The sequence below is a fragment of the Schistosoma haematobium genome, chromosome 5, assembly GCF_000699445.3.
Source record: "Schistosoma haematobium chromosome 5, whole genome shotgun sequence".
NCBI lineage: Eukaryota > Metazoa > Platyhelminthes > Trematoda > Strigeidida > Schistosomatidae > Schistosoma > Schistosoma haematobium.
In genome coordinates this window covers 22,017,743-22,044,345 of record NC_067200.1, presented here as the reverse complement: position 1 = coordinate 22,044,345, position 26,603 = coordinate 22,017,743, and the positions used below count along the sequence as shown (strand labels likewise).

At 36.9% G+C, this 26,603-nt stretch overlaps 1 protein-coding gene across 2 annotated transcripts in view; it reads right to left on the bottom strand.

The window, feature by feature from the left end:
- The window catches only part of LCA5 (Lebercilin), a gene marked incomplete at both ends in the record, with an annotated part of 39,376 nt that extends 12,981 nt beyond the window's left edge, over positions 1 to 26,395 (bottom strand). Inside the window, 9 exons of one of the 2 annotated variants that reach the window (XM_051217746.1) lie at positions 3,650 to 3,919; positions 7,320 to 7,350; positions 9,927 to 9,942; positions 16,103 to 16,540; positions 17,115 to 17,252; positions 19,680 to 19,958; positions 21,598 to 21,884; positions 26,047 to 26,225; positions 26,263 to 26,395. In XM_051217746.1, coding sequence (XP_051065186.1) covers positions 3,650 to 3,919; positions 7,320 to 7,350; positions 9,927 to 9,942; positions 16,103 to 16,540; positions 17,115 to 17,252; positions 19,680 to 19,958; positions 21,598 to 21,884; positions 26,047 to 26,209 — 1,622 coding nt within the window. Of the gene's footprint in view, positions 1 to 3,649; positions 3,920 to 7,319; positions 7,351 to 9,926; positions 9,943 to 16,005; positions 16,054 to 16,102; positions 16,541 to 17,114; positions 17,253 to 19,679; positions 19,959 to 21,597; positions 21,885 to 26,046; positions 26,226 to 26,262 lie in introns of those variants that run through there. The other variant, XM_012941420.2, reaches the window with a different exon arrangement.
- Positions 26,396 to 26,603: the final 208 nt, after the last annotated feature.

Here is a 26,603-nt window from a genome sequence, read left to right as displayed (position 1 = left end):
CTCACTGTTACTTACCCAGATGCGATTAACATATAGTTACAAAAGGAACTCTCATGAGGTCTCACGTACCGAAGTGTTAATAAAAGTATTGACTGGTTCATATGATATCTCATTAAAATATTATCTCACACCTTATTCATCATTAATTCAAGTTAAAAGCTAGAGTTCTTGTTCAGTAGTTTTAAAATAGAGTTTAAATTTGATTAAAGTGAGTTTGATAATAGTTTGATTATAAAGTGAAATTAGTTAAGTAGTTAAGTAGAAACAGAAATGATGAAGTGTTGTTAGGTCATATAATTGAAATATGCAACAATACATATGATCAATGTTTCTAAAATTGTAAATTGGACTATACAACAATGTAACAAGTCATATTGTGGTGCATACTACTTATACTGACAGATATATAAGTAGTTTGTAGAAACAGTCGAAAGTGAAATGTCAGTCAGTAGAAGATTAAATTGAAGGAAACCGGTGAGCAATTGTAATAACAATAAGATTGGAAGAATCATTATTTCTATCATTTTTAGAAGTCAATATTTGAAGTTGTGCAATGAAGGATAACTATAGTTTGTCACCATGACGTTACTATTCGACACTTATTAATTGTTTTATTAACGAGGTGAATGATTATTGATCTAAATTTGTTACCATCCTCATCAACCCTCCTATCAATTCTCAACCCTAAACCACCAAATGTAAATCATGATTGTAATTCCTCACACCGGTTTATAATCGTCATTTGGTTCTGGTTATTAAGTGGACACTCTCAAAGTTAGTCTAGCGTCACTCAAAGGTCGTCCATCGATTATAGTCTCAACGTAACGTAATTAAGTAAAAAAACCAAATGATTGAAAATCATTTCATGATGACTTAACTGATCGATCATTGAACAAACTAGCCCACAGTTGTGAACTTAATCCTATTGATCAAGTATCCATTAAGGTTAATTGACTAGATGTTAATCAAATTCTACTAAAACCTGAATTGAGATAGATTTTGTTTGGATTCACTAAGTGGATATGACATTAGATATCCCTTGATTATGCATACTAATTAGTATAAACGTAAGTCGAGTTCCTTCTACAGACTATCATCGATCATGTAATATCAAAATGAAAAATTTATCAAGATGTTTCCATCCCTTGGAAGTCAACTGTATATGTGGTTCAGAATATCAACAGACAATAACTCGATCTTTTCGAAAGTCATCTCTCTTCAAATTTCTAAACATCACATTCACAGTAACTTGATAATGTTTTAGTTTTTTGCCATAATTGGATATAAATTAACAGTTTGTAGCTTCATCTTTTCTTATCCAACGTCCAAGATTCCAATCCTATGGAGTTCAATAGATGCCGCTGAAATATAATGTTCAAAAGTTTCAACTCTATTCAAGTAATTTTTGGTCCTACGAAAATCTGACTTCATAATGTTTGTATAGAAGAGATCAGTTTGGTAGAAAGTTTTTATTCCGAAACAATATCACCCTGAACAATCATTGCATATTGATACGTAGTTAAATCCTTGACATTTCATAATGAACACATTTAATCTAAAATATCATTATATTTTATGGAATAACTGGACTGTAGGTAGTAATGGAATTCTGAAAATAATGTAATCCTATTTCGGACTCATCGGCTAGTTGCATCTGTATCCCCCCTTTAAATACTTTCACTACAATTTAAACCCGGAATGTTATCCATCTAACTACTAAAGCATGATAAACACCTTCTTCAGAGGATATGATGTTTGTATCATTGTTAATTAAAGGTTTGAATTATCCCTTCTTGAATACCTATAAAAGAATAATTCCGAACCTTATTATTAATGATAAAAACATCATATACGCTCATCAATTCAATGGTTATCATCCGAATAATTTGAAGTACTCTCTTCTAGTCTTATTATGAAAGTCAACACTGCGTTACTGCTATATTCTACTGACGAGTCCCAAACAGGACGAGATGGATTTTATAGAATCTACTATTATCCATATTCCATTTATTTCACAAGAATTGTAACAAAATAATCACATTGAGGTGATTCATATAAAATACACGTATATCAATAAAGAATGATTAAAATTCAGTCCTAAATATTAACAACGAGGTATTTCAAACCGTGCATGGAGGACAGCTGACAAACTCGTTCGAAGTAAATACCAGTGTCAGGTAAGGTTGTTAACTTTATTTCTCTTTCTCTTGTTGATCGACTGCATTATGAAGACGTCAATATCTGGGAGGATGCATGGGATACATTGGACAACTAGGACGCAGCTGGATGATCTAGACTTCATAGATGGTCTAACTCTTCTATGGCACACGCAACGACAAATGCAGAAGACGAAAAGTGCAGCCTCAGCAACAGTAGGTTTCAACATACACAAAGGAAAAAACAAGATTCTCCAATACAACACAGCATTCACCAATCCAATCACACTAGACAGAGAAGCTTTGCAGGATGTAAAACCTTCATATTACCTGGGCAGCATCATTGATGAACATGGTGGATTTGATGCAGATGTGAAGGCGCGAATCAGAAAGGAATAGCAGGATATTTACAACTGAAGGACATCGGGAACTCAAAACAACTGTAAACCAATATCAAGGTCAGAATTATCAATGCAAAGGCCAGGACAGTTCCACCGTACGGGAAGTAAACTTGGAGAACTACGAAAACCATCATCCAGAAGATTCAAATGTTTATTAACAGATGTCTATTCAAAATACTTCGGATCTGTTGGCCAGACACTATCAGTAATAACCTACTGTGGGAGAGAACGAACCAGATTTCAGCGGAGGAAGAAATCAGGAAGAAGAAGCGCTGGAAGTGGATAGGACACATATTGAGGAAAGCACCGAACTGCGTCACATGGCAAGCCTTTACTTGAAATCCTCAAGACCAAAGGAAAAGAGGAAGTTCAAAGGACGAAATACGTGAAAAAATGGAGACAAATATGAGAAGAATGAACGAAAATTAGATAGAGCTAGATAAGAAGGCTGAGGACAGAATAGGTTGGAGAATGCTGGTCGACGGCCTATGCTCCATTGAGAGTAACAGGCATAAGTTAGTAAGTACGTAAGTCAACTACAACGTAGGACTAGGCACATATATGCATCGGTTTAAGTCGCCATACCTCATTAACACAAGATGAACACCAGATTCATAAAAGTAGTTAATTCAGAGCTGGTAATGTATAAAAGAAAGATCGCATATAAGGACATAGTACAGGAAGAAAGAATGAGTTGGTAGAAAGAAAGATATGAAGCGATTTCAATCTGTTAGTTTAAGGGCAGACAGGGAATGTATACACCAACGCGATTGTGATGGATTATGAGCCATGTCACCCAAAGTCCCCAGGCATTGGTTACAGTAGTCACGTGGACCCCAACCAAATAATCTGTATCTACCAACGTGGCTCAGGCTAGAAGTTAGTGACTTCAAGCACTGATGCCACGTTTTGATTTGGTTGCTCCTAACTTTCTTCCAACCATCCGTACGTTGTGGTAATCGGTATTCAGGCATACGTAACACGTGATCGAACCATCTCAGTCGATGAAGATTCACAACCTCATCAACTGATTTACCATCATTCCTTAATACCCTGCGTCTAACCAATAGATTAAAACTTAAGAAAACTTACTTATTATTCTTTGAATTGGTAACAGGATTATGTAATGCATTGAATTGTGATGTAATATCATTTTCATATTGTTTATGATTATTGTCTTTTTTATCGATTTCTTGAAGTGTTTGTATTAAATGTAATTTATATTTTCTGTCTTCTATTTCATTTTCTACTGTGTTTTTTGTGTTTTTCTTATTTATATTACTTTCTTGTTTCATTTGAGTAGTATATAGTTCATCAGTTTGATTATGATCAATGGAAAGATCATTATTATTATTCATTTGACTGATATTATTGTTTAACAAAACAGAAATATCAGAAAGGGCTTTATGTAGATAGTATAGTAATTATGATAATAGTTAAGATTATGAGTCGATTGAAGCTAGACTATCATGAAAAACTTGAAAGCACTAGACGACCATTTCATCCTATTGTTTGACTCTTTAGCAGTGTATATCCACGATCTTGCATGGAGAATTCAAACCCTGGACCTGTCAATCTCATGCTTGAGCGCTCAACCTCTAACTTCAATTGATTCATACTCTCAACGTTTAAAACAGAAATAGTTAAATGATTAATAAAATAAAAATGACACGTATTTTATAGAAAATATGTAAGACAATTACCGATATTTGTAGATGTTAATAAGGAAATCATAAGTAACATAGATTTCCAAAACTTCTAGTAGGAAGCTGTTACCTGCAGATATGATTAGATCAAAAAATGAGGTAACTGTTATTCATTGAACTGGATAATCACCTAGTTTAGTTACAAAGTGAAGAGTTGGAAATCTGAACTATACAGTCAGCCATAAAGTAGGATCTAGGCACATATATGCATCGATACAAGTTGTCACACCTCATTAGCATAGCAAGATGAACAATGGATTCATCTCAATAGTAATCACCTATATGATCATCGTTTCATCTTACTGAAAATCTTCAAACATAAAGGGAAAACTGAAATTTATTATTGCCTGATCAATAATCGTTTTTCAGTGGACAACTTATTTTGATTGATATTTAAATGTTCCTATGTCTTCTATGATTGAGTGTACTCAATATAACTAACATAGATTTGCATAAGATTTGCACTTTGTGATTAAGTAAATGTTACAGAAAGATAAATGACAAGCGATAAACAAACTAGACATTAATCGACATCATGATTAACCAATGAATGAACGTGTATATATACTCACGATTGCGACTTGATTGTAATACTATTACAATATTCATATTAGGCAATTGATAATAAGCTTTAGAAAATGAGTAAACTTTATTATATCCTCATACTTCATAATTAGTTTTATGGCTTTTATTACAAAATACTTCCGACTCATACGGACTCTTGACTTACTGGTTTAAATAATGATTTCGAAATCAAAAAGTTCATTCCGATGAAATTGTTTAATCATTCCTATAGTTCAGTTATACCGTAAACGTTTGATAAACACTTTGTCTATGATCAGACAATATTGATTTTCACTGGTTGAAATCATAAGTCAATTGAAGCTAGACCAGCATGAGAAACCTGAAAGCACTGAACGGCCGTTCCGTTCTATTGTGGGACTCATCAGCAGTGAACATCCACGATCGTGCCTCGCGAGATTCGAACCAAGGACCTATCAGTCCTACGCGCGAACGCTTAATTACTAGACCACTGAGCTGGCCAGCATGCAGCGGTGTTTATGTCTAACTTTAAATAATCCACGAAGTTAAGCGACACATCCATCATTGTCATCAGTGAGTTTCCATCTCACAACAGACCCGATTACTAAATAACAATATTGAAGTAATCTCTACTTAAACTACAAAAAAAGAAAAGGAATTAAACTAATCAACTGTATTTCTTCGCGTTTGCGCGCGAGACTGTAGGCCCTGCGTTCCAATCCCGCAAGCGGGACCGTGGAAGTGCACTGTTTAGGAGTCCCATACTAGGAAGAAACGGCTGTCCAGTGCTTCCAGGTTCTCCATGGTGGTCTAGCTTCAGTTGCCCCCGAATGCCCTGGTATGGCCGAGAGTGAGGTGGGTCCACCCTCCCTCTCGAAATACTCTCACACGGCCATGCGTATACAGCCTCTGCCTAGGAAGTCCTACTCACTGCCTTCTCGTGGCTGCGGTGTTGTTTACGAAAATGAGAGGACGAAAAGCGAATGTCCTGCACTTTGACCAGATCCCAAACCAATGGTGCACATAGGCTGCAGTATCCTGAGGGAAAAAATGGCGTATGAACCAATCGTCGGTCACCGGCTACCACGGGAGTGCATCTCCTCAAGGTGCTCCACTGCCATGTGGGTCAGACCTTTAGGCCGAAGGCTTGGAGAGTGGCCCCCTAAGAAAACCACCTGCTTCGGTTTGGGCACCTGGGCAGTATCACGGCCCCCACACACAAATATGGTGTAGCGCATATATATTTGGTGCCCTCTTGTATCAATATTTATGTGTTGAAATAAATAAATATGGCCCTGAAAGTAGCTTCCATTGACTCATGATTTCAATCAGCGAAATTTCTAAAAATCTCCACAAAACCTATTCTGATAATAATATTGATTTTACTTATTAAGTTATTCTACCCGTTGGATTAATCAGCTAAAAGTAATTTTAATTGTTTCTTTTACTAATTATTGAAGATATTCAGATTAAAATTGATGACAGTTACCAATCTGTTCAGCTATAGTTATTTGTTCACTAATAATTGATTCTATGATAAATCACAAGACTATAATTTATATGGACAAACCAATCAAGTAGAAGATAATAGGTTTTGGATTTTGGCGCGAAATTCATTTATCCATTTGGATAAATAGAGTTTGGTTTTATAGCTGATGTCAGTTCATGATGAAAACCATCAACTGTAAATCCTAATCCTTATTCTTCAAACTGCTTTATAACTTTCATTTAGTCCTAGTAAGTAGGTAGACACTGTCAAGGTCACTTTAGCGTCCAGGTTACAATGTGGCCACTAGTCTAGGTGACTCAACATTGCGTTCACTAAGTTAAGATAAGATGGTGGTTATTTCACTTTGGCTAGTAATGAAAGGTGGATACAGCTACTTTGTCATAGTATAGAACCCTTCTTAAGACAATATTGAGGATCGAACACGGAACTATAAAGTGCACGCTTAATGTTCCTAACAATAAGACAGATAAATTATCAGCCAGTATTATACATGAATAATGATAGTTGTTTTCATTCATGACAATGATAGACTTCTCATGTCACAAATTCTCACAAAATATTCAAAGGATCATCTAGTAACAAGTCAGCAAAAAAACTGACGATTTCTATTGATCATTAACTTAGAATTTGAGTTATCTATTATTTATTTATTTATACAAACATACTGCCCAGGTGCCCAAACTGAAGCAGGTGGTTTTCTTAGGGGACCACACTCAAATACATTAACCCAGTTAAAGTGTTGAACATTCGCTTTTCATCTTCTCAATATCTTAAACAACAACCCCGCCACGAGAAGGCAATGAGTAGAACTTCCCTAACAGTAGTTGTATGCACGTGGCTATATGAGATCATTTCGACAGCGAGAGGTGACTCTCCTCACTTTCAGTCGTACCAGGGCATTTAGAAGGTTCTACAAGATTCTACGGTACAGTATGAATATTTCGTTTTGATACAATTAGGATTTTTCAAACGAATTTATAAAACAACCATATGAACAACATACTTTTCTTTATTGTTTTGAAGATTGAAATCATCTGAAATAGAAATTCATTTAAGAGATCTAATAACACACATATAGTCATGATTAGTTAATTTAATATTCAAAAAGAATTTATTTCTATAGATGTATTCAGAAGAAACATTGTTATAGTCGGATAGGGTTTTATGTAGATATTATAGTAATTTAATAATTGAATTCATAAGTCATTTGGAGCTAGATAGATCCTGGGTTCGAATCTCGCAAAGCGAGATCGTGGATGAGCACTGCTGAGGAGTTCCATGCTGGGACGAAACAACCATCCAATGTTTCCAGGTTTCCCATGGTGTTTTAGCTTCAATTGACTACATGAATTCAACTGTTCAAGAAATATTGTTCATTGATTAGAGTCTTTGTAAACCATAATTTTTTTTGTGTTTTTTAGTCTATAAAATTTATATGCAAGTTGTGTTGATTGTTAAAATACAAGAGTAACAACGATGATTTGTAGGAGATGAAGTAGAAGTCTTCTACCTGACGTTCGTGCTGATGATGTCGTTCAGAAGAACGATGAAAGCTTTACGAACAAACCATACAGTTCAGAGGACAAAACTCCATCAAAATCATCCATCTAAACTACAAATATTCTCCATAGATTTTTTGGAATCTGGTGATACTATATAGGAGTGTTATAATTTATGAGAGTAGTTGATATGTTGACGTAACAAATTATACACAATGATACAATATGGCTAAATAGTAGTGGCATACGAGGCCATAAGCTAGAGGCGGCCAGATCAAAACATGGCACAAATCTATGAAGTCACTGACAAGTAAACTGAGCCATCTTGGTAGGTGTAGACTATCTGATTTGGATCGGCAAGACGATAGCAACCGATAATTAGGGACCCTGAATGAAATGGCTCAAGATCGTTCGCAATGGTACAGGTGCATCCACTCTTCGTGTTCTCCCAAATTCTAATCTTCAGGATTCTTCATATCCCTTCATTTTCTTCTCTTTCCAAATTTATTTCACTGGATTATACTCCTTGAATAAAATCATCGAACCCTAATGTTTCCGATTACTTATTATACTTTTACTACCACTACTATTATGGAATTTGAATTGACAATTGTATTTGTGTGTTAATGTGGTATGACGACTTGAACTGATGTATGCACGTACGACGTTCCACGTTGTTACTGACTGACTGACTGGCGAGGCCACAATAATTGAATTAAGTTCGAAGAGCAGGTTTTTTTTACGTTCCTAATATGAACTCCTTGTCATTCAATGAAATAGCTATCAAATTGCAGAGTACAACATTGTACACTTTAATATTTCTAGCATCATTATGGAAGGATTCACATCAATGTCAACTATATCATGTTATCTTTAAATGTATCACAATAAAATTTAATTGAACTGATGGTGAAATATGTTTTGAACTAAATGAGTCAGTTAATCTCCTATATTTTATGTAGAACTCTGCAATTTTTATTGATTCGTAAAATACAAACGTCCTTCAGTAATTGATTGTAAACATCCACTCTTACCACATGCTTATTGTAACCCGTTGAACAACATCGACTTTGTTTATTTCCCTCTCTAATGAATATTCCATTACACATAGTATAGTATTCTCTTCATTTTTATTGATGATCGATTGGATGTCATTAAAATCCTAATCAACAGCTTATTACAAGAATGCTGTCATTGTGTTCTGATAAAACTGGCTCTTCGTAATAGTATCATTATGTTTTCGTGTGTATTTATTCTTTAGCATTTGTACTCACTATTGAATAACTTTAACAGAAAGACCCTATAGTCCAAGTTGAAGCCCGTATAACTGGTGGGGTTCAACCATGGCAAGCTTCGGACAAGTTGCACCGGTCCCTCTTAATGATCGTCACTCTACATAGCAGATTGACTATATTTGGAAATATGAACCATAGACTTTTGACTAGATGGTCTGAAGATTGAATTCTCATAATTGATTCAATACTGGGTTGTGATCAATGTGTGTCAGGTCCTTCTTAGTGCAGATCAAATGCTATCCACCAGGTTGCAATGAGGTCACTAGTCTAAGTGACTCGACATTGCGTGCACTACGTTGAGATAAGATGGTGATTGGAGGTGCTCAGCAGGAAACTCTGGACCCGGTTTTCGTGCTATTTGGAACTCGTCAGCAAGATGTGTCTGTAATCTTGAGGGAACCAGTGCTCTCTGACGGATTCGATCCTGTGTCACCCAGCTTCACAGTCAGAGACGTTACCACTGAGCTGTCTGGGCCGCGACTGACCTCCTATAGATCTGAGATGTATTCACAATTGATTGATCACTAGCTGGTGATCAATGTCATGTGTGTCAAGTCGTTCTTAGTGCAGATTGAATGCTATCGATCAAGTAGAATTCTTAGCACTGGATTCCATGCTTGTTTAGATAGTTGGAACAAGAAGTGTACTCTAATAAGACAACATGGTTATTTAGTTCTTTATGATTCTTATTAGTTGTCTAATTGAAATCAGTTCATGATTTGAATCATTTTTCTATTAGTTTCCATTAGATGTTAACATATGATCAAGCTAACTCATAAAAGTTAAATTGAATACGAGAATAAATGACGGACTTACTTGATTGATGATTCCCCTAAAAAAATGTAGAGAAACAATTTAACAAAGAAATCTAAATTAAAATGCAATAGGTAACCAGGATATTCTGTTTATGTTAAGTTCCCTACTTGATTAACGAAGAATACGATTTACCACTACGACACTCAAACGTTGGAAATTCACCGTCGTAAATCAGAAGACAGAAAAACGGAGCTGGAGAAGCCATTTATTTGGTAAGAATCGAAATGTATAGAAAATCACGAGTATTTATAGATATTAGCATTTCTGAAATTAACATTATAATTCAGCCGATCCGTAAAGACATATTATGCTACTCTTTAATAGTAGAATGCCACGTTACTATTCTAGAAAACTCCATCATGTTTTGATTGAGTGGAAACCCTCCGATTCCTTTAGGGCCTCTGGAGGCTCCGTTGTATTTCTCGAAAGCCGACTCAATAGTTTATTAAAGTAGAATAACAGTCTTTATTGAATGTAGAGCCAGACAAAACCATTCAAAGGAGAGATATCCGTCTATCAAAAAAGGACGAGTATACTACTAGGCAGTCCATTCTGATTTAATTTACAGCAGCAAAACATGGTCATTAAGAGTAGAAGATATTCGTAAGCTACCAGTATTTGACCACAGATGCCTTAGAAATATTTCTCACATCTGCTGGGATTACCCGGTAAGTAATAGTGAGGTCAAACGCATGGTATTAGGGAATGATGGTAAATCAGTTAATGAAGTTGTGAATCTTCGTCGACTGAGATAGTTCGGCCATGTGTTACGTATGCCTGAACACTGATTTCCACGACGCACAATGCTAACCGGTGTTTGAGATGGTTGGAAGAAAGTTAGGAGCTTCCAAATCAAAACGTGACATCAGTCAATGAAGTCTCTAACCTCTAGTCTGAGCCATGTTGGGAAATGCAGACTATTTGGTTGGGGTCCACGTGACTATCGTAACCAATGGTTGGAGACTCTTGGTGACATGGCTCAGAATCCATCACAATGGCGTCGGTGTATACACTGTCCGTCTTCCCTTAAACTAAGAGATTAAAATCGCTTCATATCTTTCTTTCTACCAACTCATTCTTTCTTCCTGTACTATCACCTTATTGCAATCTTTCTTTTATATATTACCACCACTGAATTAACTGCTTCTATGAATTCGGTGTTCACCTTATTGTGCTAATGAGGTATCCCGACTGGTGGTGGTTGAGCTTGCCCACCGTGATGAAGCAATCGAGCTATACTGGCTGGAACAACCGTTCCTCAAGGTCCTAACATGTCAGACAGGTCGGTCGAAGGGCGGTAAGATTAAAAGCAACAAACCTAAGGTCCGAAGGCGAAGTCGTACTGCTGACTGTACAAAGGTGTGGCAGAAGTAAGGTGTTTCCTTCAGACAACCAGCATGACAGCGATGCTGCCTTCCCACAAGGAGGGATGGGGTTAGAAAAAGTCGACTCTAAAAATGCACACCTCGCCTTATCCCACAGATATCCGTCTCCGGCGGTAAATTCACAACAAATACGGAGCTAACACAAAAATTACCCATAAAAAGATCGTGTGTGGTCGACCTCAAGCACTTGTTCCCTGAGCACTGCAGTTCCGCTCTCAGGTCACTAAGATCACCTCTAATCCAATTTCCTTTTCCCGGTACTTTCAGGAGAACCCTTCCACGGTGTGGGAAACCGGGAAGTTATAAACGCCCTGATACCTCCAACAGCACTCAAGACCACTGTATTCATAATCAACCTCCCTCTTCAATTCCTGTTATTCCTCCTACATCGACTTTCACCTCTAAACTTCATTTTTCGGCTTCCCCCTCAAGTGTCACCATAGCCAACGATTCTAGTGCTCAAAACACTGTCCCAGTTCTACTGAAAGCTCGCTCCAAACTACACATTGGAGCCTTCAACGTACGCACCCTATGTCAAATCGGTCAGCAGGCTTCCTTGGCTAAAACCCTAGAGTCTCTTTCCATTGATGTATGCTGTGTCTCCGAAACACGCATACAGGATTCCAGTGTGGTCATTCACTTGACCTCACCTCGGAAAAACGGAGAGCCAACGAGATACACCCTTCGTGTATCTGGCGATCTGACGGCCAGCTCTCGTGAACTGGCAGGAGTAGGGATAGCACTAAGCATGAGGGCGGAACAAGTACTGTTAGAGTGGATCCCCGTCAACAGTCGTCTATGTGCTGTTCGGCTAAACGGCTACGTCAGAACTCGGAAGGATAGGGACACACGTCGTTGCCTTTTGTCGTTTCTGCCTACGCTCCCGCCGACTGCAGCTCAGATGAAGTGAAAGATGAATTTTACAAAAAGCTATCTGAACTTCTTCAGAAAGCTAAACGCTCAGACATAGTACTCGTAGGGGGTGACTTTAATACCCAAGTAGGTAGCTTAAACCAAGCAGAAAGACATTTTGGTGGATATTTTAGTATTCCGGCTCAGTGAACAGAAAATGGTGATCGTCTGCTGCAACTGTGCTCAGATGATCGTTTATTTTTGGCAAACACAAATTTTAAGCATAAGGAGAGACATCGTCTAACATGGAGACCCCATGCACCAAACCAACGATGGACTCAAATAGACCATATTGCCATCAGTCATCGTTGGAGAGGGTCGGTAGGAGATTGTCGCTCATTCTGGAGTACCTGCTTGGACTCCGACCATGCCCTAATACGGGCACGCATCTGCTTGCGCCTCACTGGACGCAAAAAAGCCACATTAAAAAGACCCATTAGAACTGAGTTGAGTAACGAGAAAACCAAAAGTAGGTTCCAGGAACAACTGAGGTCACACTTAGGTAGTTGTGAAGACGAGGCTGACCCAGATGTTGCTTGGAAGGGCATACAATCAGCTGTGGAAACAGCAGTGACATCTATTAGTGACTTAAACCACAGAGTTACAAGGAACCAGTGGATTTCTTCAAGGTCTGTCACACTGATGGATTCTCGCAAACTCGTCCCATCAGGTTCTGAACATGATGAAGAGCGTAAACAAATCAGATCTAGGTTAAGAAAAAGTCTAAGGAACGACCGTGAGCAGTGGTGGGTAACGAAAGCAAAAGAGATGGAAAAGGCGGCGACTATAGGTAACACAAGACAGCTTTACAGACTAATAAAAGAAACTGGAACTAATAAGTCAAGTGTAAGTCAGACCATTTCGGAAAAAGACGACACCTCATCTGCTCTCAGTCCAGACGTTTAGAACGATGGGCGGAACATTTCAGAGAACAGTTCAGCTGGCCTTCAGCTACTCTACAACTACCCTCCATTCCCAGACAGTGTGAACGGAACATTGAGGTAGGTCCCTCAACTCTAGCAGAAGTTCAAAAGGCTATAGTTAATCTGAAACAAGGAAGGGCAGCTGGTCCAGATGGATTGACTCCAGAGGTCTTTAGGGATGGTGGTCCAATTTTAACGATTAGGTTGACTAATATTTTAGCTAAGATCTGGGAGTTAGACGTTATTCCATCTGGCTGGTCACAATCACTTATCGTCCCAATATATAAGAGAGGGTTAAAATCATCCTGTGACAACCATAGAGGGATTAGTTTAACTAATATAGTATCTAAAATACTAGCCTCGATAATTATTGGACGCCCAACTAAGACTCGTGAACTGCAAACACAAGAGAATCAAGCTGGCTTCAGACCTGGTCGTGGCTGCATCGACCACACATTCACCATTCGTCAGGTTCTAGAACACAGGCATACTTATCGGCGTCCGACAATGGTGGTCTTTCTTGACTTAAAAGCAGCATTTGTCTCGGTAGACCGCGACATTCTGTGGCAGTGTCTGTCATTGAAAGGCGTACCCCAGAAGTACATAAACCTTGTGAAGGCTCTTTACTCGAACACTACTAGTCGAGTCAGAGCTTATGGCGAACTGTCATCTACTTTTGCAACCTCAAGTGGTGTCCATCAAGGCTGTCCACTTTCTCCATTTCTGTTTAACTTCATCATAGACCTACTGATAGAAATAACATTCTCGTCGACTGAATTCTCGGGTATTGATCTCTTTCCAGGAGGTCCACTTATCGACTGAGAATACGTAGATGACATAGTCCTGTTTGGTGAAGACGCTGACAAAATGCAGAGTCTTTTGGTGGCACTAAGCAACAATGCCAGAATGTTTGGAATGCGCTTCTCTCCCTCTAAATGCAAGCTGCCGCCTCAGGACTGGTCTGTGTCAACACCTGAACTAAGGATAGGGAGTGAAGTAGTCGAAGGCGTTGACAACTTCACTTATCTTGGAAGTTTGATCAGCTCGAATGGGTTGGTGTCTGATGAAATCTCAGCACGGATTCGAAAAGCTCGTTTAACTTTTGTCAACTTACGTCACCTATGGCGAAGGCGAGATATCCGTCTATCAATAAAAGGACGAGTATACTGCTAGGCAGTCCATTCTGTTTTAATTTACGGCAGCGAAACATGGCCATTAAGAGTAGAAGACACTTGTAAGCTACTAGTATTTGACCACAGATGCCTTAGAAATATTGCTGGACCGATGCATATATGTGCCTGGTCCTACGATGTAGCTAAATAACTGACTGAACATTGCCATACCACATGAATACAATAGAATAAAGTCACCAAAAAATCAATATTAAATGAGTAAAAATAACAACAGTATAGCAACAGAATAGTAAGGAAAACTGATTATTGAGAATGGGATTTGTGAAGACAAAGTATATAGGGTATGTATGAAGGAATACTAAAACTAAAGATCTAGAGATAGAATAAGGAATGAATACATCTACGTGATTATGATTGATTCAAAGTCATATTATACAATATCTTCAACCAGTGGTCCTGGTTATCACTTGAATGTCAACAAAGTAGTTTACTTTTCACAATAAATACTTACTAAAAATAGCTTACTTAATAAAATAAACTAGGGCGAAACTCTTAGAAAATCATTAGGCCTCTATTTTGGGGGAGAAGATTTTCTATGATCATTGACTTGAAATAATGAGAAAATGATGAAAGCTTTAAAGATGAGAATATTTTACCTCTTCAGACTACGAGTGATTTCATTAAAACTAATACGTTTGTCAGTAAATTTAAAGACAAGTACTTATACTTGACTTGGTTCACAAGGGTGCTTGGAACCTGTGTGGTTGCGCTGTACTATACAGATTGTAGCGTTATTGCCTGTAAGGTGTCTGGTCCTCCTGTGAAGCAGGATTGAGCTGTACTGATCGGTTTATAAAATTTAAGCCTGGGCGGTGTTTGGCTCTCTCGTTAAACAGGATTGAGCTTTACTGTTTGAGTTGTCACGTTAATGTTTGGATGGTGTCTAGTTCTCCTGAAAACCAATGTACAATTACCCTCGCCCACAAGAGTATACTATATAACTGTGAACTAACTGATACTTTATTACTTCGTTTATGAACTTAATTAAACAGCTTCCTAATATCTTAATTACTGTGTTCATTAAAATCAGTAAGTAAAGTGAGCAAAAAACTGACTGATATATTCGTAAAAATTCTATAATAATAATAACAACAGTCAGTCAATCAGTCAGCTACAAAGTAAGACCAGGCACATATATGCATCTGTTTAAGTTGCCATACCGCATTAGCATAACAAGATGAACACCGGATTCATAGAAGCAGTTAATTCAGTGGTGGTAATATATAAAAGAAAGATTGCAATAAGGTGATAGTACAGGAAGAAAGAATGAGTTGGTAGAAAGAAAGATATGAAGCGATTTTAATCTCTTAGTTTAAGGGAAGACGGACAGTGTATACACCGACGCCATTGTGATGGATTCTGAGCCATGTCACCAAGAGTCTCCAACCATTGGTTACGATAGTCACGTGGACCCCAACCAAATAGTCTGCATTTCCCAACATGGCTCAGACTAGAGGTTAGAGACTTCATTGACTGATGCCACGTTTTGATTTGGCCTCCCTTAACTTTCTGCCAATCATCCCCAACGTCGGACAGCATTATGCTTCATGGTGGTCGGTGTCTAGGCATACGTAACACATGGCCGAACTATCTCAGTCGATGAAGATTCACAACTTCATCAACTGATTCACCGTCATTCTTTAAAACCTTGAGTCTAACTTCACTATTACTTACCCGGTGATCTCAGCAGATGTGAGGAATATTTATAAGGCATCTGTAATCAAATAATAACAGCAAATGATACAAACGAAAAAAAAACTTACAATAACTTCTTTCGATGAATTTTCTTTTATCTCATCTACGTGATGTTCATTATCATTTGATAGTTTTCCATTGATCATCAATGGATATCCTTCTAAGTTGGATTCTATGTTATTGTCTATTCTAGGCATTTGTTCCAATCCTTTACACATAGTGACATATTGAGATGATAATGATACATCATTATTGATTTTATTGTTATTATTATCATTCACAGTGATTGGTGGTAGCCTAGGTGAATATTTATCATTTGAGTTACATTTATATTGATCAATTAATGGATTATTAGATTTCGATGTTTCTTCTTTATGATCATTATGATTTTCCATTTCGTTTGTAGTAGAATAGATAGATGATAAACTAGATAAATGACTTAAAATGAGATTTTTTGGAATACGATGACTATAAACATTTTGTAATTCTAGTAATTTTGTTTTCTCCTGTAAAGATATTACAATTTAAACAAGAATAATAATCAATTCATTATTATTATTATTATTATTATCAGAAAGAGGTTTATGTGAATATTATAGGAATTATAATAAATGAGATCGTGATTTAACTGAAGCTAGACCATCATGGAAAACCCGTAAACACTGGACGGCCGTTTCGTCCCATTGTAGGACTCCTCAGCAGTGCGCATCCACAATCCCCCCCGCGAGATTCAAACCCAGGACCTATGGGTGTGGCGCGCGAACGCTTAACCTGTAGACCACTGAGCGGATATCCAATGGTGTTAATGCACAACATTAACTAATTCACGAAGTTGAGCGATACATCCACCATTGTCTTCAGTGAATTACTATCTGACAACAGACCCAGTTGAACACTACTAATCACTGCTTCTCATTAGAACTCCAGGAAATACCTCAATAAGTTGTATGACATTATTCTAGTATTCTAACTTCAAAGGGGAAGAATATCTATATGATAAAATAAACGTTAACATATACATTCACTGAACAGAAGATTTAAAATTACCGGAATAGGTGAAATACTTAATAGAAACATTACCTGTAGTTGTTGAGTTCTTTCGTGAAGTTTATCTTTTAAATGTTGATATTCTTGTTGTAAATTTCGTAGTTTTTCATTATTCATATTGATTTGTTGTTTATGATTTTTTGTTAATACATCTAATTGATGTTTTAATTGCTACAATAGAGAAGAAATAACGAATGAGTTATGTTATGTCCCGAGAAACATAATGAATGGTAACTTTTGGGATCTATTGATGGACCAATACTAAGCGTATATTTCTATTGTATAGTTATTAAGTACCTAAAATATCCATATTCATATTCCTCTTATTATAAACTTTATTTTGACTTATGAACCATTATTATATGATTTACCATTCTTGAGTTATGCCCTGTCTATTAGTCACTGCCTCCCTCATTCATAGCCACATTTGGATAAATCTTGTACAAATGTTGTTTCCTATTTTATGGTACGTTGCGGTCTGTTTGATTGGTATATAAAATCAGTATGTTTGAAATATAAGGATTTATATTGTAGAGGTTGAGATTGTTGTTCTAGACTTAACTGACTGGGCTAGGCAGGAAGCAAGACCGATAAAGACGCTAGACTGCTCGTAATTGCGTCATTGATTCGATCGATAATTCGCTGCTTCTGATTGGCGGCTTTGGGCCATAACAATGTCATTGAAAATGATGGATACTAATTGAAAGGTAAGTGAATTGGCAGTTTTAATGAAAACTGTTGTTTCCCAATGTGTTTACATATCTGTTAACTAAAGCTACGTTTATGAACATCATCACTAAGATATTTAAGCAGCGGTTGACGTTCTGTAGTTCTAAATGATAGTACCAGCATATAAGTAGCATTCTAAATATTAGGAGTCTATAACGAAGAGATTATATATAACTGAAAGCTGTGTGTGACTATAAAACAACGAACTGTGAAAATTATCATATGAATAAGTGCAGAATGCGTGGTTGGAGCCTGAGTGACTGTCGTAATCTCCAGTTTTATAGTTATTATATATACCATCTACCCTATATAAATCCATTCTTTCTTCATGAAGAATATCATATGTATGTTACAATTTCTATCATTATTATTGTTATCATCACTACGATTACTACTACTACTACCAATAATAATAATAGCACTAATAGTTCTGTTACTCTAGAATTTATCTAAATAACTTCATTTCACTGTGCTAGTAAGGTGGAACAATTCTTGAGAGAGATTGATTATGAATACAGGGGTATTTATTGCTGTTAGAAGTATGAGGGCGGTTATCACTTCATGGTTGCCCACACCGTGGAAGGGTTCTCCTGAAGGTACTTGAAAAGGAACTTGGATTAGAGGTGATCTTAGTGACCTGAGAGCGTGACCGTAGTGCACAAGGAACAAGTGCTTGAGGTCGACCACACACGATCTTTTTATGGGTAATTTTTGTGTTAGCTCCGTATTTGTTGTGAATTTACCGCCGGAGACGGATATCTGTGGGATAAGGCGAGGTGTGCATTTTTAGAGTCGACTTTTTCTAACCCCATCCCTCCTTGTGGGAAGGCAGCATCGCTGTCATGCTGGTTGTCTGAAGGAAACACCTTACTTCTGCCACACCTTTGTACAGTCAGCAGTACGACTTCGCCTTCGGACCTTAGGTTTGTTGCTTTTAGTCTTACCGCCCTTCGACCGACCTGTCTGACATGTTAGGACCTTGAGGAACGGTTGTTCCAGCCAGTATAGCTCGATTGCTTCATCACGGTGGGCAAGCCCAACCAACACGTCAAAGTAGCGACAACTGTCAGGGGTGGGATAACACGAACTAATGCAGGTATTTACCAGATTCTAGGTTGTGTATAATTGACTACTGATGTCCACATTATTACCACTACCTATCTGGAACCTGATGTTTGCATCTTACTGAATTTCTGACATAGTCTCCTAAGAATTTGTTCAAAAAGCTTAGTGAGATCCTCTACTAACTAAAGTACTTCAAATCTTTGCTTATAATTACATAAAAACTTGTAATTTTAGGCTGTTTTTAACTAATGGAAACTTTGAAACAAGATGAATTCACTTTATTCTGGGTGAACCGGTATTGCAGAGATGATATTCACTCTATGACTCTAACCCAGTACCATTCGCTTCAAACTCCATTGCATTATCCGAAACGCGCGTCAAACTGGATTCCACTGCTAGTCACTTTTCATATTTGCATATAGTACTTGTGAATTACAGTTACATTAAGGCAACGAGTACAGTATGCACATATGCCAATAAGAGATTGATTAATTGCAGTCCTAAACATCAATGAGAAAATTCAAACAAACAATACCAAGTGAATCTATCTTAAGTTTAGCTATTTACTCATTGTATTTGATAAGATAGTCATAAAGAGTTGAAACAGTGTCTTATACTAAAGAAATATGAAAATACTACATTGTATTGCAACTCAGCCTGGAACCCCCCCTTGAGGCTACAACCGGTCCAAGGCCCGTATAAAGAAGGGTTGGGTAATCGGGTTAGTTACCCCAACCCGTTGAAAACTAACTTGCTAAAAAAACGCTAAAAACGCTTTACTGTATTTCCAATTTGAAAGCTTACCGAATTTTTCTTCTTTTCTTCTTGTAATTCTATAGATATGTCATAATTTTTATTGTTTCGTTTGTGTGATACCGATGATCCTTCATCAGTATATTGAGATTGATTATGTTTTTCATCAATTGTTTTCTCCAATACATAAATACGTTGTTGTAGTTCGTGAATTTTTCTTTGATCTACACATGATTGTAGAGTTTTTTCACGTAGACGAACTTGTAATGTACGTATTTCTGAATTTAAACGATCAACAATTTGTGGCATATCAGCTTCTTGTCCTATAGCCTAATTCATTTTAAAAGAAATAGTGATTACTCATTATATGAACTAGTGTTATACCAGTATTATAGGTAGACTATTTCAATGTAGAGATATTATAATTTCCCATATTTCAGTTAAAACCTGATAGTATTTGATTGAGATCATTAATTGATTGGTGTTGGGCCACCGTTGAAAACATGGAAGCACAGGACGGCCGTTTCGCCCTATTGCGGGACTCCTAAGCAATGCGCATTCATTGTCCCGCTCGCAGGATTAGAACGCAGGGCCTTCAGTCTCGCGCGCAAACGCTTAACCTCTAGAGCTCAGCGCACTGCCAAGGATTCCCACGATAGAACAAAACAGCCATCCAGTGCTTCCAGGTATTCAGTGGTGGTCTAACACCAATCGATTCTTGAACTCAATCAAAAACCTAATAATCTCCGAAACCCTGATATCATGAAAAGTGATTCAAGTCAGTTGTTAGCAATCATTTAACTGGTAGCGAAACAGCTGAACTTAAAGTTAAATTACATATCTAATCCTTTTGTTTAGTTGAGTGGTTACTTTATAGTTAAATTACTCAAAAATAACTTATTTCATTACGTGTTCGAACATCGCTAGAAACTAGCTTGAATCACTCATCATGATATCAGGTTTTAACTGAAATCAGTCAGTCAGTCAGATACAACGTACGACCAGGCACATATATGCATCGGTCCAAGTTGACACACCTCATTATCACAAGATGAACACCGAATTCACGAAAGTAGTTACTTTAATGGTAGTGATATATATAAAAAAGATTGTATAAGGGGATAATACAGGAAAAAATGATAAGTTCGTAGAAATAAAGGTATAAAGCAATTTTCAATCTCAAGGTCTAGGGGAAGATAGACAGTGTATACATCTACGCCATTGTGATCGATTATGAGCTATGTCATACACAATCTCCAACCATTGATTACAATGGTCTCATGGACCTCAACCAAATAGTCTGCATCTACCAACACAGCTCAGACTAGAAGTTAGTGACTTCAAGCACTGATGCCACGTTTTGATTTGGCCGCCTCTAACTTCCTTCCAACCATCTCCAACACCGGTCAGCATTGTGTGTCGTGGTAATCGGTGTTCAGGCATACGTAACACGTGATCCAACCATCTCAGTTGATGAAGATTTACAACCTCATCAACTGATTCACTATCATTCTCTAATACTCTGCGTCTAAATTCATGGCCATGTTTCGCAACCGTAAAGTAGAACAAAGCGAGCTGCCGCACGGTATACTCGTCATTTTATTGATAGACGGATATCTCGCCTATGTCATAGGTAACGTATGTTGGCAAAAGCCAAATGAGCTTTTCGAATCCATGCAGAGATTTTGTCAGATACCAACCCATTAGGTCTGATCAGACTTCTAAGATAAGTGAAATTGTCGGCGCATTCTACTACTTCACTCCCTATCTTTAGTTCAGGTGTTGAATATCTCTACCCGGTTAGTTACATGAATTTAGTTTACTTATATTACTGATGTGAAATGATATCTTTATAAGGTTCTACCGACTAACATACCTATGAGAGAACTCAAAATAAAACTAGAAACCATTCCTTAACAAGTTTCATGGAAATCACTGTTAGTTTTTTAAAAAGATAAATCTAACTTACTTTATCCAGTCGTACAGCTTGCATTTTATATTGTCTTTGTAAAGTTTTCAATTCTAATTTGCAATCTTTTAATTCTTTATTCAATTGTATAATTAAACTATTTGCATCAGCTAATGCGAACTGATTGGATTCCCATCTATCTAGAACACTTGATGAGAATTTCTTATTGAAATTTGATTTTTTTGATGAAGATGTTGATGATACATGATCAAATTTCGAATGAGATGAAGGTTTTATGATTGAATTATGCTGTGATAGTTTTGATTTATAGTTAATAGTTTTCAATGCTTTAAATTAAAACAAAAAAAGAAAAGGATTCATTTATAATTTTGAAAAAGAAGTAGTGATGATCGAGATTCAGAGGTAAAAGTAGTAGGTATAGTGAAAAAAAAACATGAATGGGGACAATCGAATGTATTTTAACACGAAATTATAAAACTGCTTTTCATTCCCGTTGTTTCCTTCTTGATCTTCTACTAAAATATATTCTTTTCCTGTCCATCGTTATATACTACTAATGTAAATATAAGTAGCTCACAGCACACTCGTCCCCTCTTTAAAGCATTCATTCTTGCGGTGGTTTTGCTCACCGTGTCGAGTCTGCAGCGTTGACGTCCATAGCTCTGTCGACCTGCCGGAGCACCAACATCCGACATCCACTCAACATCCTGGACGTTCAACGTCAGCGCTCCAGCGGCCTGCTGAGCCATCTACATTCGATGTACGCCCAGCAGCCGCACGTCCCACCGCTCCTTATCGTCGACAGCACCCGCTACAGACAACGCTACCCTGCCAGAACACTCCACTCGACGTCACCTCTCTGCATCAGACCGCCCTAACTGATACCTCATCTCTAGGCCTGAGACGGCGTCCGCAGAACGTCACCCTTCCCCTCATTGGTTGGCAGCGACACCAAATGTAGAGAACAAGAACATGAATAGGGAAAATCGAATGTATTTAAACACGAAGTTACATAATTGATTTCCGTTCCCATTGTTTCCTTCTCGATCTTCTACTGAAATACATTCTATTCTTGACCATATAAGTAGCTCACACCACAGTGAGAAATCAAATAAGAAAGCTAAAAACAACTGCTGTTCCATCCCCGACAAGTTTGTTTTCAAAATCTCAATCTAAATTAAAGGCAAATCTCTGAGTCTTCTTTAGCCAAAATATAATTAAATTACTAAATTATCCAATATATCAAATTTATTCAGTTTGAAGTGTGATGATGTTGACATTACATGGCTAACATATTCTTACGCTAGTTGATTATCCAGATCATAGTAAAACTACTACAATTAGGAATATGAATTGTTGTATTTCAGTACATTGAACTTATTATACTGTATTCATCATAAGGTCTAAGGTTCATTCAATCAAACAACTCTGAATCTTCCAACAATGCGCATTAATCCAAGTTCTCTAACCAAATTGGTATACTTAGACAATAATTTTATCATTTATTGAAGGACAAACTAAAAATTAAGGATATAATTAGGAATATGGGATAAAAAAATATAAACAAAGAGTTTTCAGCGACTGACAATCAAAATCACCCTTATATTTGATATTCACCGTGCAGCAAGTAGTATTTACATTTTTTTAAAGAAATTAATGAAACTTATGATAATCTAATTCTAATCTCAATTGACATAGTTAACCAATGACTTTGTTTTATAAATACTAGTACACAGGCTAATTTACCGAATTAAGTAAACTAAGGAAATCTGTCGGGATTAAAAGTTACAGACACCAGTGCAGACTAAGTCTAAAACAAGTACTATATACTGTCTTTCTAATGATTATATTAGAATATATAGGTAATTTGGGCGGGACTATAATTTATGAACGAACCAATCAGATTTATGATGACAAGTCTTAGATTTTGGTGAGAAATCTATTCACATATTTGGCTAAATAGAGTCTTGGCATTATAGCTGATGTCAGGTTCGTGATAAGAACCCTAAATCGAATTCCTAACCCTAACCATCGACTGTAAATCATAATCCTTATTCTTCAAACTGCTTTATAACCCTCATTTAGCTCTAATAAAAAGGCAGACACTCTCAAGGTCATTTTAACGTCGCTCAAAAGGTTGTCCATTAATTATAGTCTCACCTAAATTTTTATTTCAACAGTCAGTTTAAGTAAGTAAAAAAATCGCCTCCTATAGGTTTTATAAAGAAACTTAAGCCGAGGTTCATTCCATGCTGTTTTTTATGCTAAATACGTTTGGTTTCAAAAGTTTTATACTCAAAGGAAGTCATTTACCTTACACGGTATAATCGTTTCTTAACTAACTAGTTATGTAGTCTCGAAATGGATAAAGTCTAAAAAACATTATCCTCTAATAATCTATATAAGTGAGCTATTTTATCAACATTATTATCAACAATTTTTTGTGATAAAAAGTAGTTTGGTTACAGCAAGAATAAATTGGTCTGAAACGAGTTATTAATTATACAAGACACGAGCATCTGGTTATTAGTATATGACGCATAAAATAATTTAATGATGTAGATGGTTGTTTCACGTTTCTATGATATGACAGTCATATGTCTTGAATTATTCCCTAGAATTTTCAATCAAAATTATGAATTCACCGAAAACCAGCATTAAACAATTTGATATGTAGGAACATATGTACATTACTCAATAGTACCACATTTTGCATTAAAAAGATGATAATCAAGGAGGTGAAAATAACAGTAGTATCGGTAACAGTGGCAAACTTATCATTAAGAATAAACTTTTCAGAAAATGGACGGAATCAAAAGACTGTAAGCATGGAATAATTTAAGGCTAAGGATTAAGTTGAGCGTAAATAACGCCTATGCTTGTGCCACTGTAACTGATTTACAGTGATGGAGGGTGATTTTGTCAGTCTTTAATTACAAATACCGCACAGTTTTAAAAAAGAAAGCCTATACCTTTTGGCGAAACCAGGGCTGAGACTATGTAAATATACAAAATGAATCCGCTTCTTGATTTGCATGACCCCAGTTATTTCCCGATTCACCCTCATACGATCTATGACTGAACAACAAGGAAAGAGGTAGCATGATATGCGTGCCATATAAACTAAACACCTCAGGTGAAAACTTTTTTCGTACTCTTCTACGAGCTTTTCACATTGCTTTGACTACCCTTCACCTGCCTCGGCATATCCAGCTAAGTCTTTCCATTTACACGTATATCGATTCAGGTTGAAGGACAGTATTTTAGCAAACATTTCTTCCAACCTGTATTCCATGCTTCCCAGCAATCAAATAATACAGAGCAATCCAAAGCATTTTCATTGGTATCTGTGATGTTTTTCAGTAAATTGTCTGAACATCTTTTGAACAAAAAGCTCACTTCAAAAAGTAAAGTGATGAGTATCGTAATGAATTTGAAGTGAAAACTAACAAAGAATACTTTGTGAAGCACCCATCTATTTCAACAGGGATCGACCAAACGTTAGGCATTATGCATAATTTGGTCCTTAAGTTTTAAGGTATTTGGTAACTCTCAAGCCCAGCAGATAAACTTACACCCTAAATCATGAACACCCAATAATTGACTTAAATTTTTAACTTAATATGTGAATCCGTTTCTAGCATGTGTAACTAATACATAAGTAGTATCGATAACATAACTCAACAACTGCAAAAGCCGGATATGCGAATTACGAAACTAGCAGAATAAGACTTTTAAACGATAATTATACTCGATGGCGGTTTGAATCTACCAAATACCTCCGAAAAAAATTCAAATGACAATTTTAAAACCAATGTACAGTTACATCGATAAAAATCAACATGACGTTACTCAAGATACAATATCGTGGAATGCGTACATTCCTGTATATCAGTATGTATATACGAGGACGTCTTTTTACCACGGTACGCGTAAGTTAAGGATTTTAAATTGGTCTGAACTTCCTATATTGCTTCATAAAAGTTTATGGAATCTAGTCACTCTCATGTAACGATAAATAAATCCCCAAAATAAGTGATCCTGTGAGCCGTCAACATTTGATATCGAGTTCATTAATTTTAGTGGAGACACCTCATCTAGGTGCGCTTGGTCAGCTGTCTGCATCAGATCACGAGCAGGTACCCCGCGCTACGCATCCCATGGAGCTACTAGCCACCTTAGATCAGACGTTTCTCAATACATTGACAATTTTACGATGTATATATATATATATATATATATGTATATGTACAATCGGACTGACTCATTCCCGACTGAGCCGGATACTTTTGGTCATAAACATGTTACAACCAGAAGTGTTCTCAAACCCTGAATATATTTTCCGTCTTTACTCACTACATGTCCATAAAACGTTTTGTTGCGCCTTTGACCAAAAGCGGAAGCAGTTGATAATTACAAGCTCATAGAAAAACACTATGTAATACTTCAATATCAGTAGCTTAGAAATTAACAAAATCACCTACGTACGTGATTTAGTGTTTGGATTACTTTCCTTGTTTTGTTTAGATTTCTGCCTCGAAGCCTCGGAACTCTTGATATCTTTGTTTTCAGAATATGCGAATTCCGAGTCCGTTTCATAGGTCTCACTACAATCGGGTGTGACTTGATAATTTGGCAATAAGTTACACATCTGGATATAATGTTATCTGAAGTATGGCGTTTAGAACCATTCCAATGACTGACCTTTTTACTATTTGTCAATGTATTCTACAGTTTAATGAACTTGTTTCGTGACGATATCCGGTACCTATATCATCTTAGGTCGATAATATAGGATGACATCGGGTTTCTACGCAATTCTAACACGCGCTTATTGCGTAACCAATTTTCACCTTGAGGGGGACGGATTGTAACACAACCATCATGGGATCTGATGTATACAATATATTTGCATAAGCCGACTGATTTCTTCGTTTCTAATCCTCATTACTTTTTCGACGGTTACATATCTTTGATGGTATTCGATGGACTGAATCTGGCTACTCAATTGTAACGATTATAGTCAGTTTGTTATTTAATTGTGG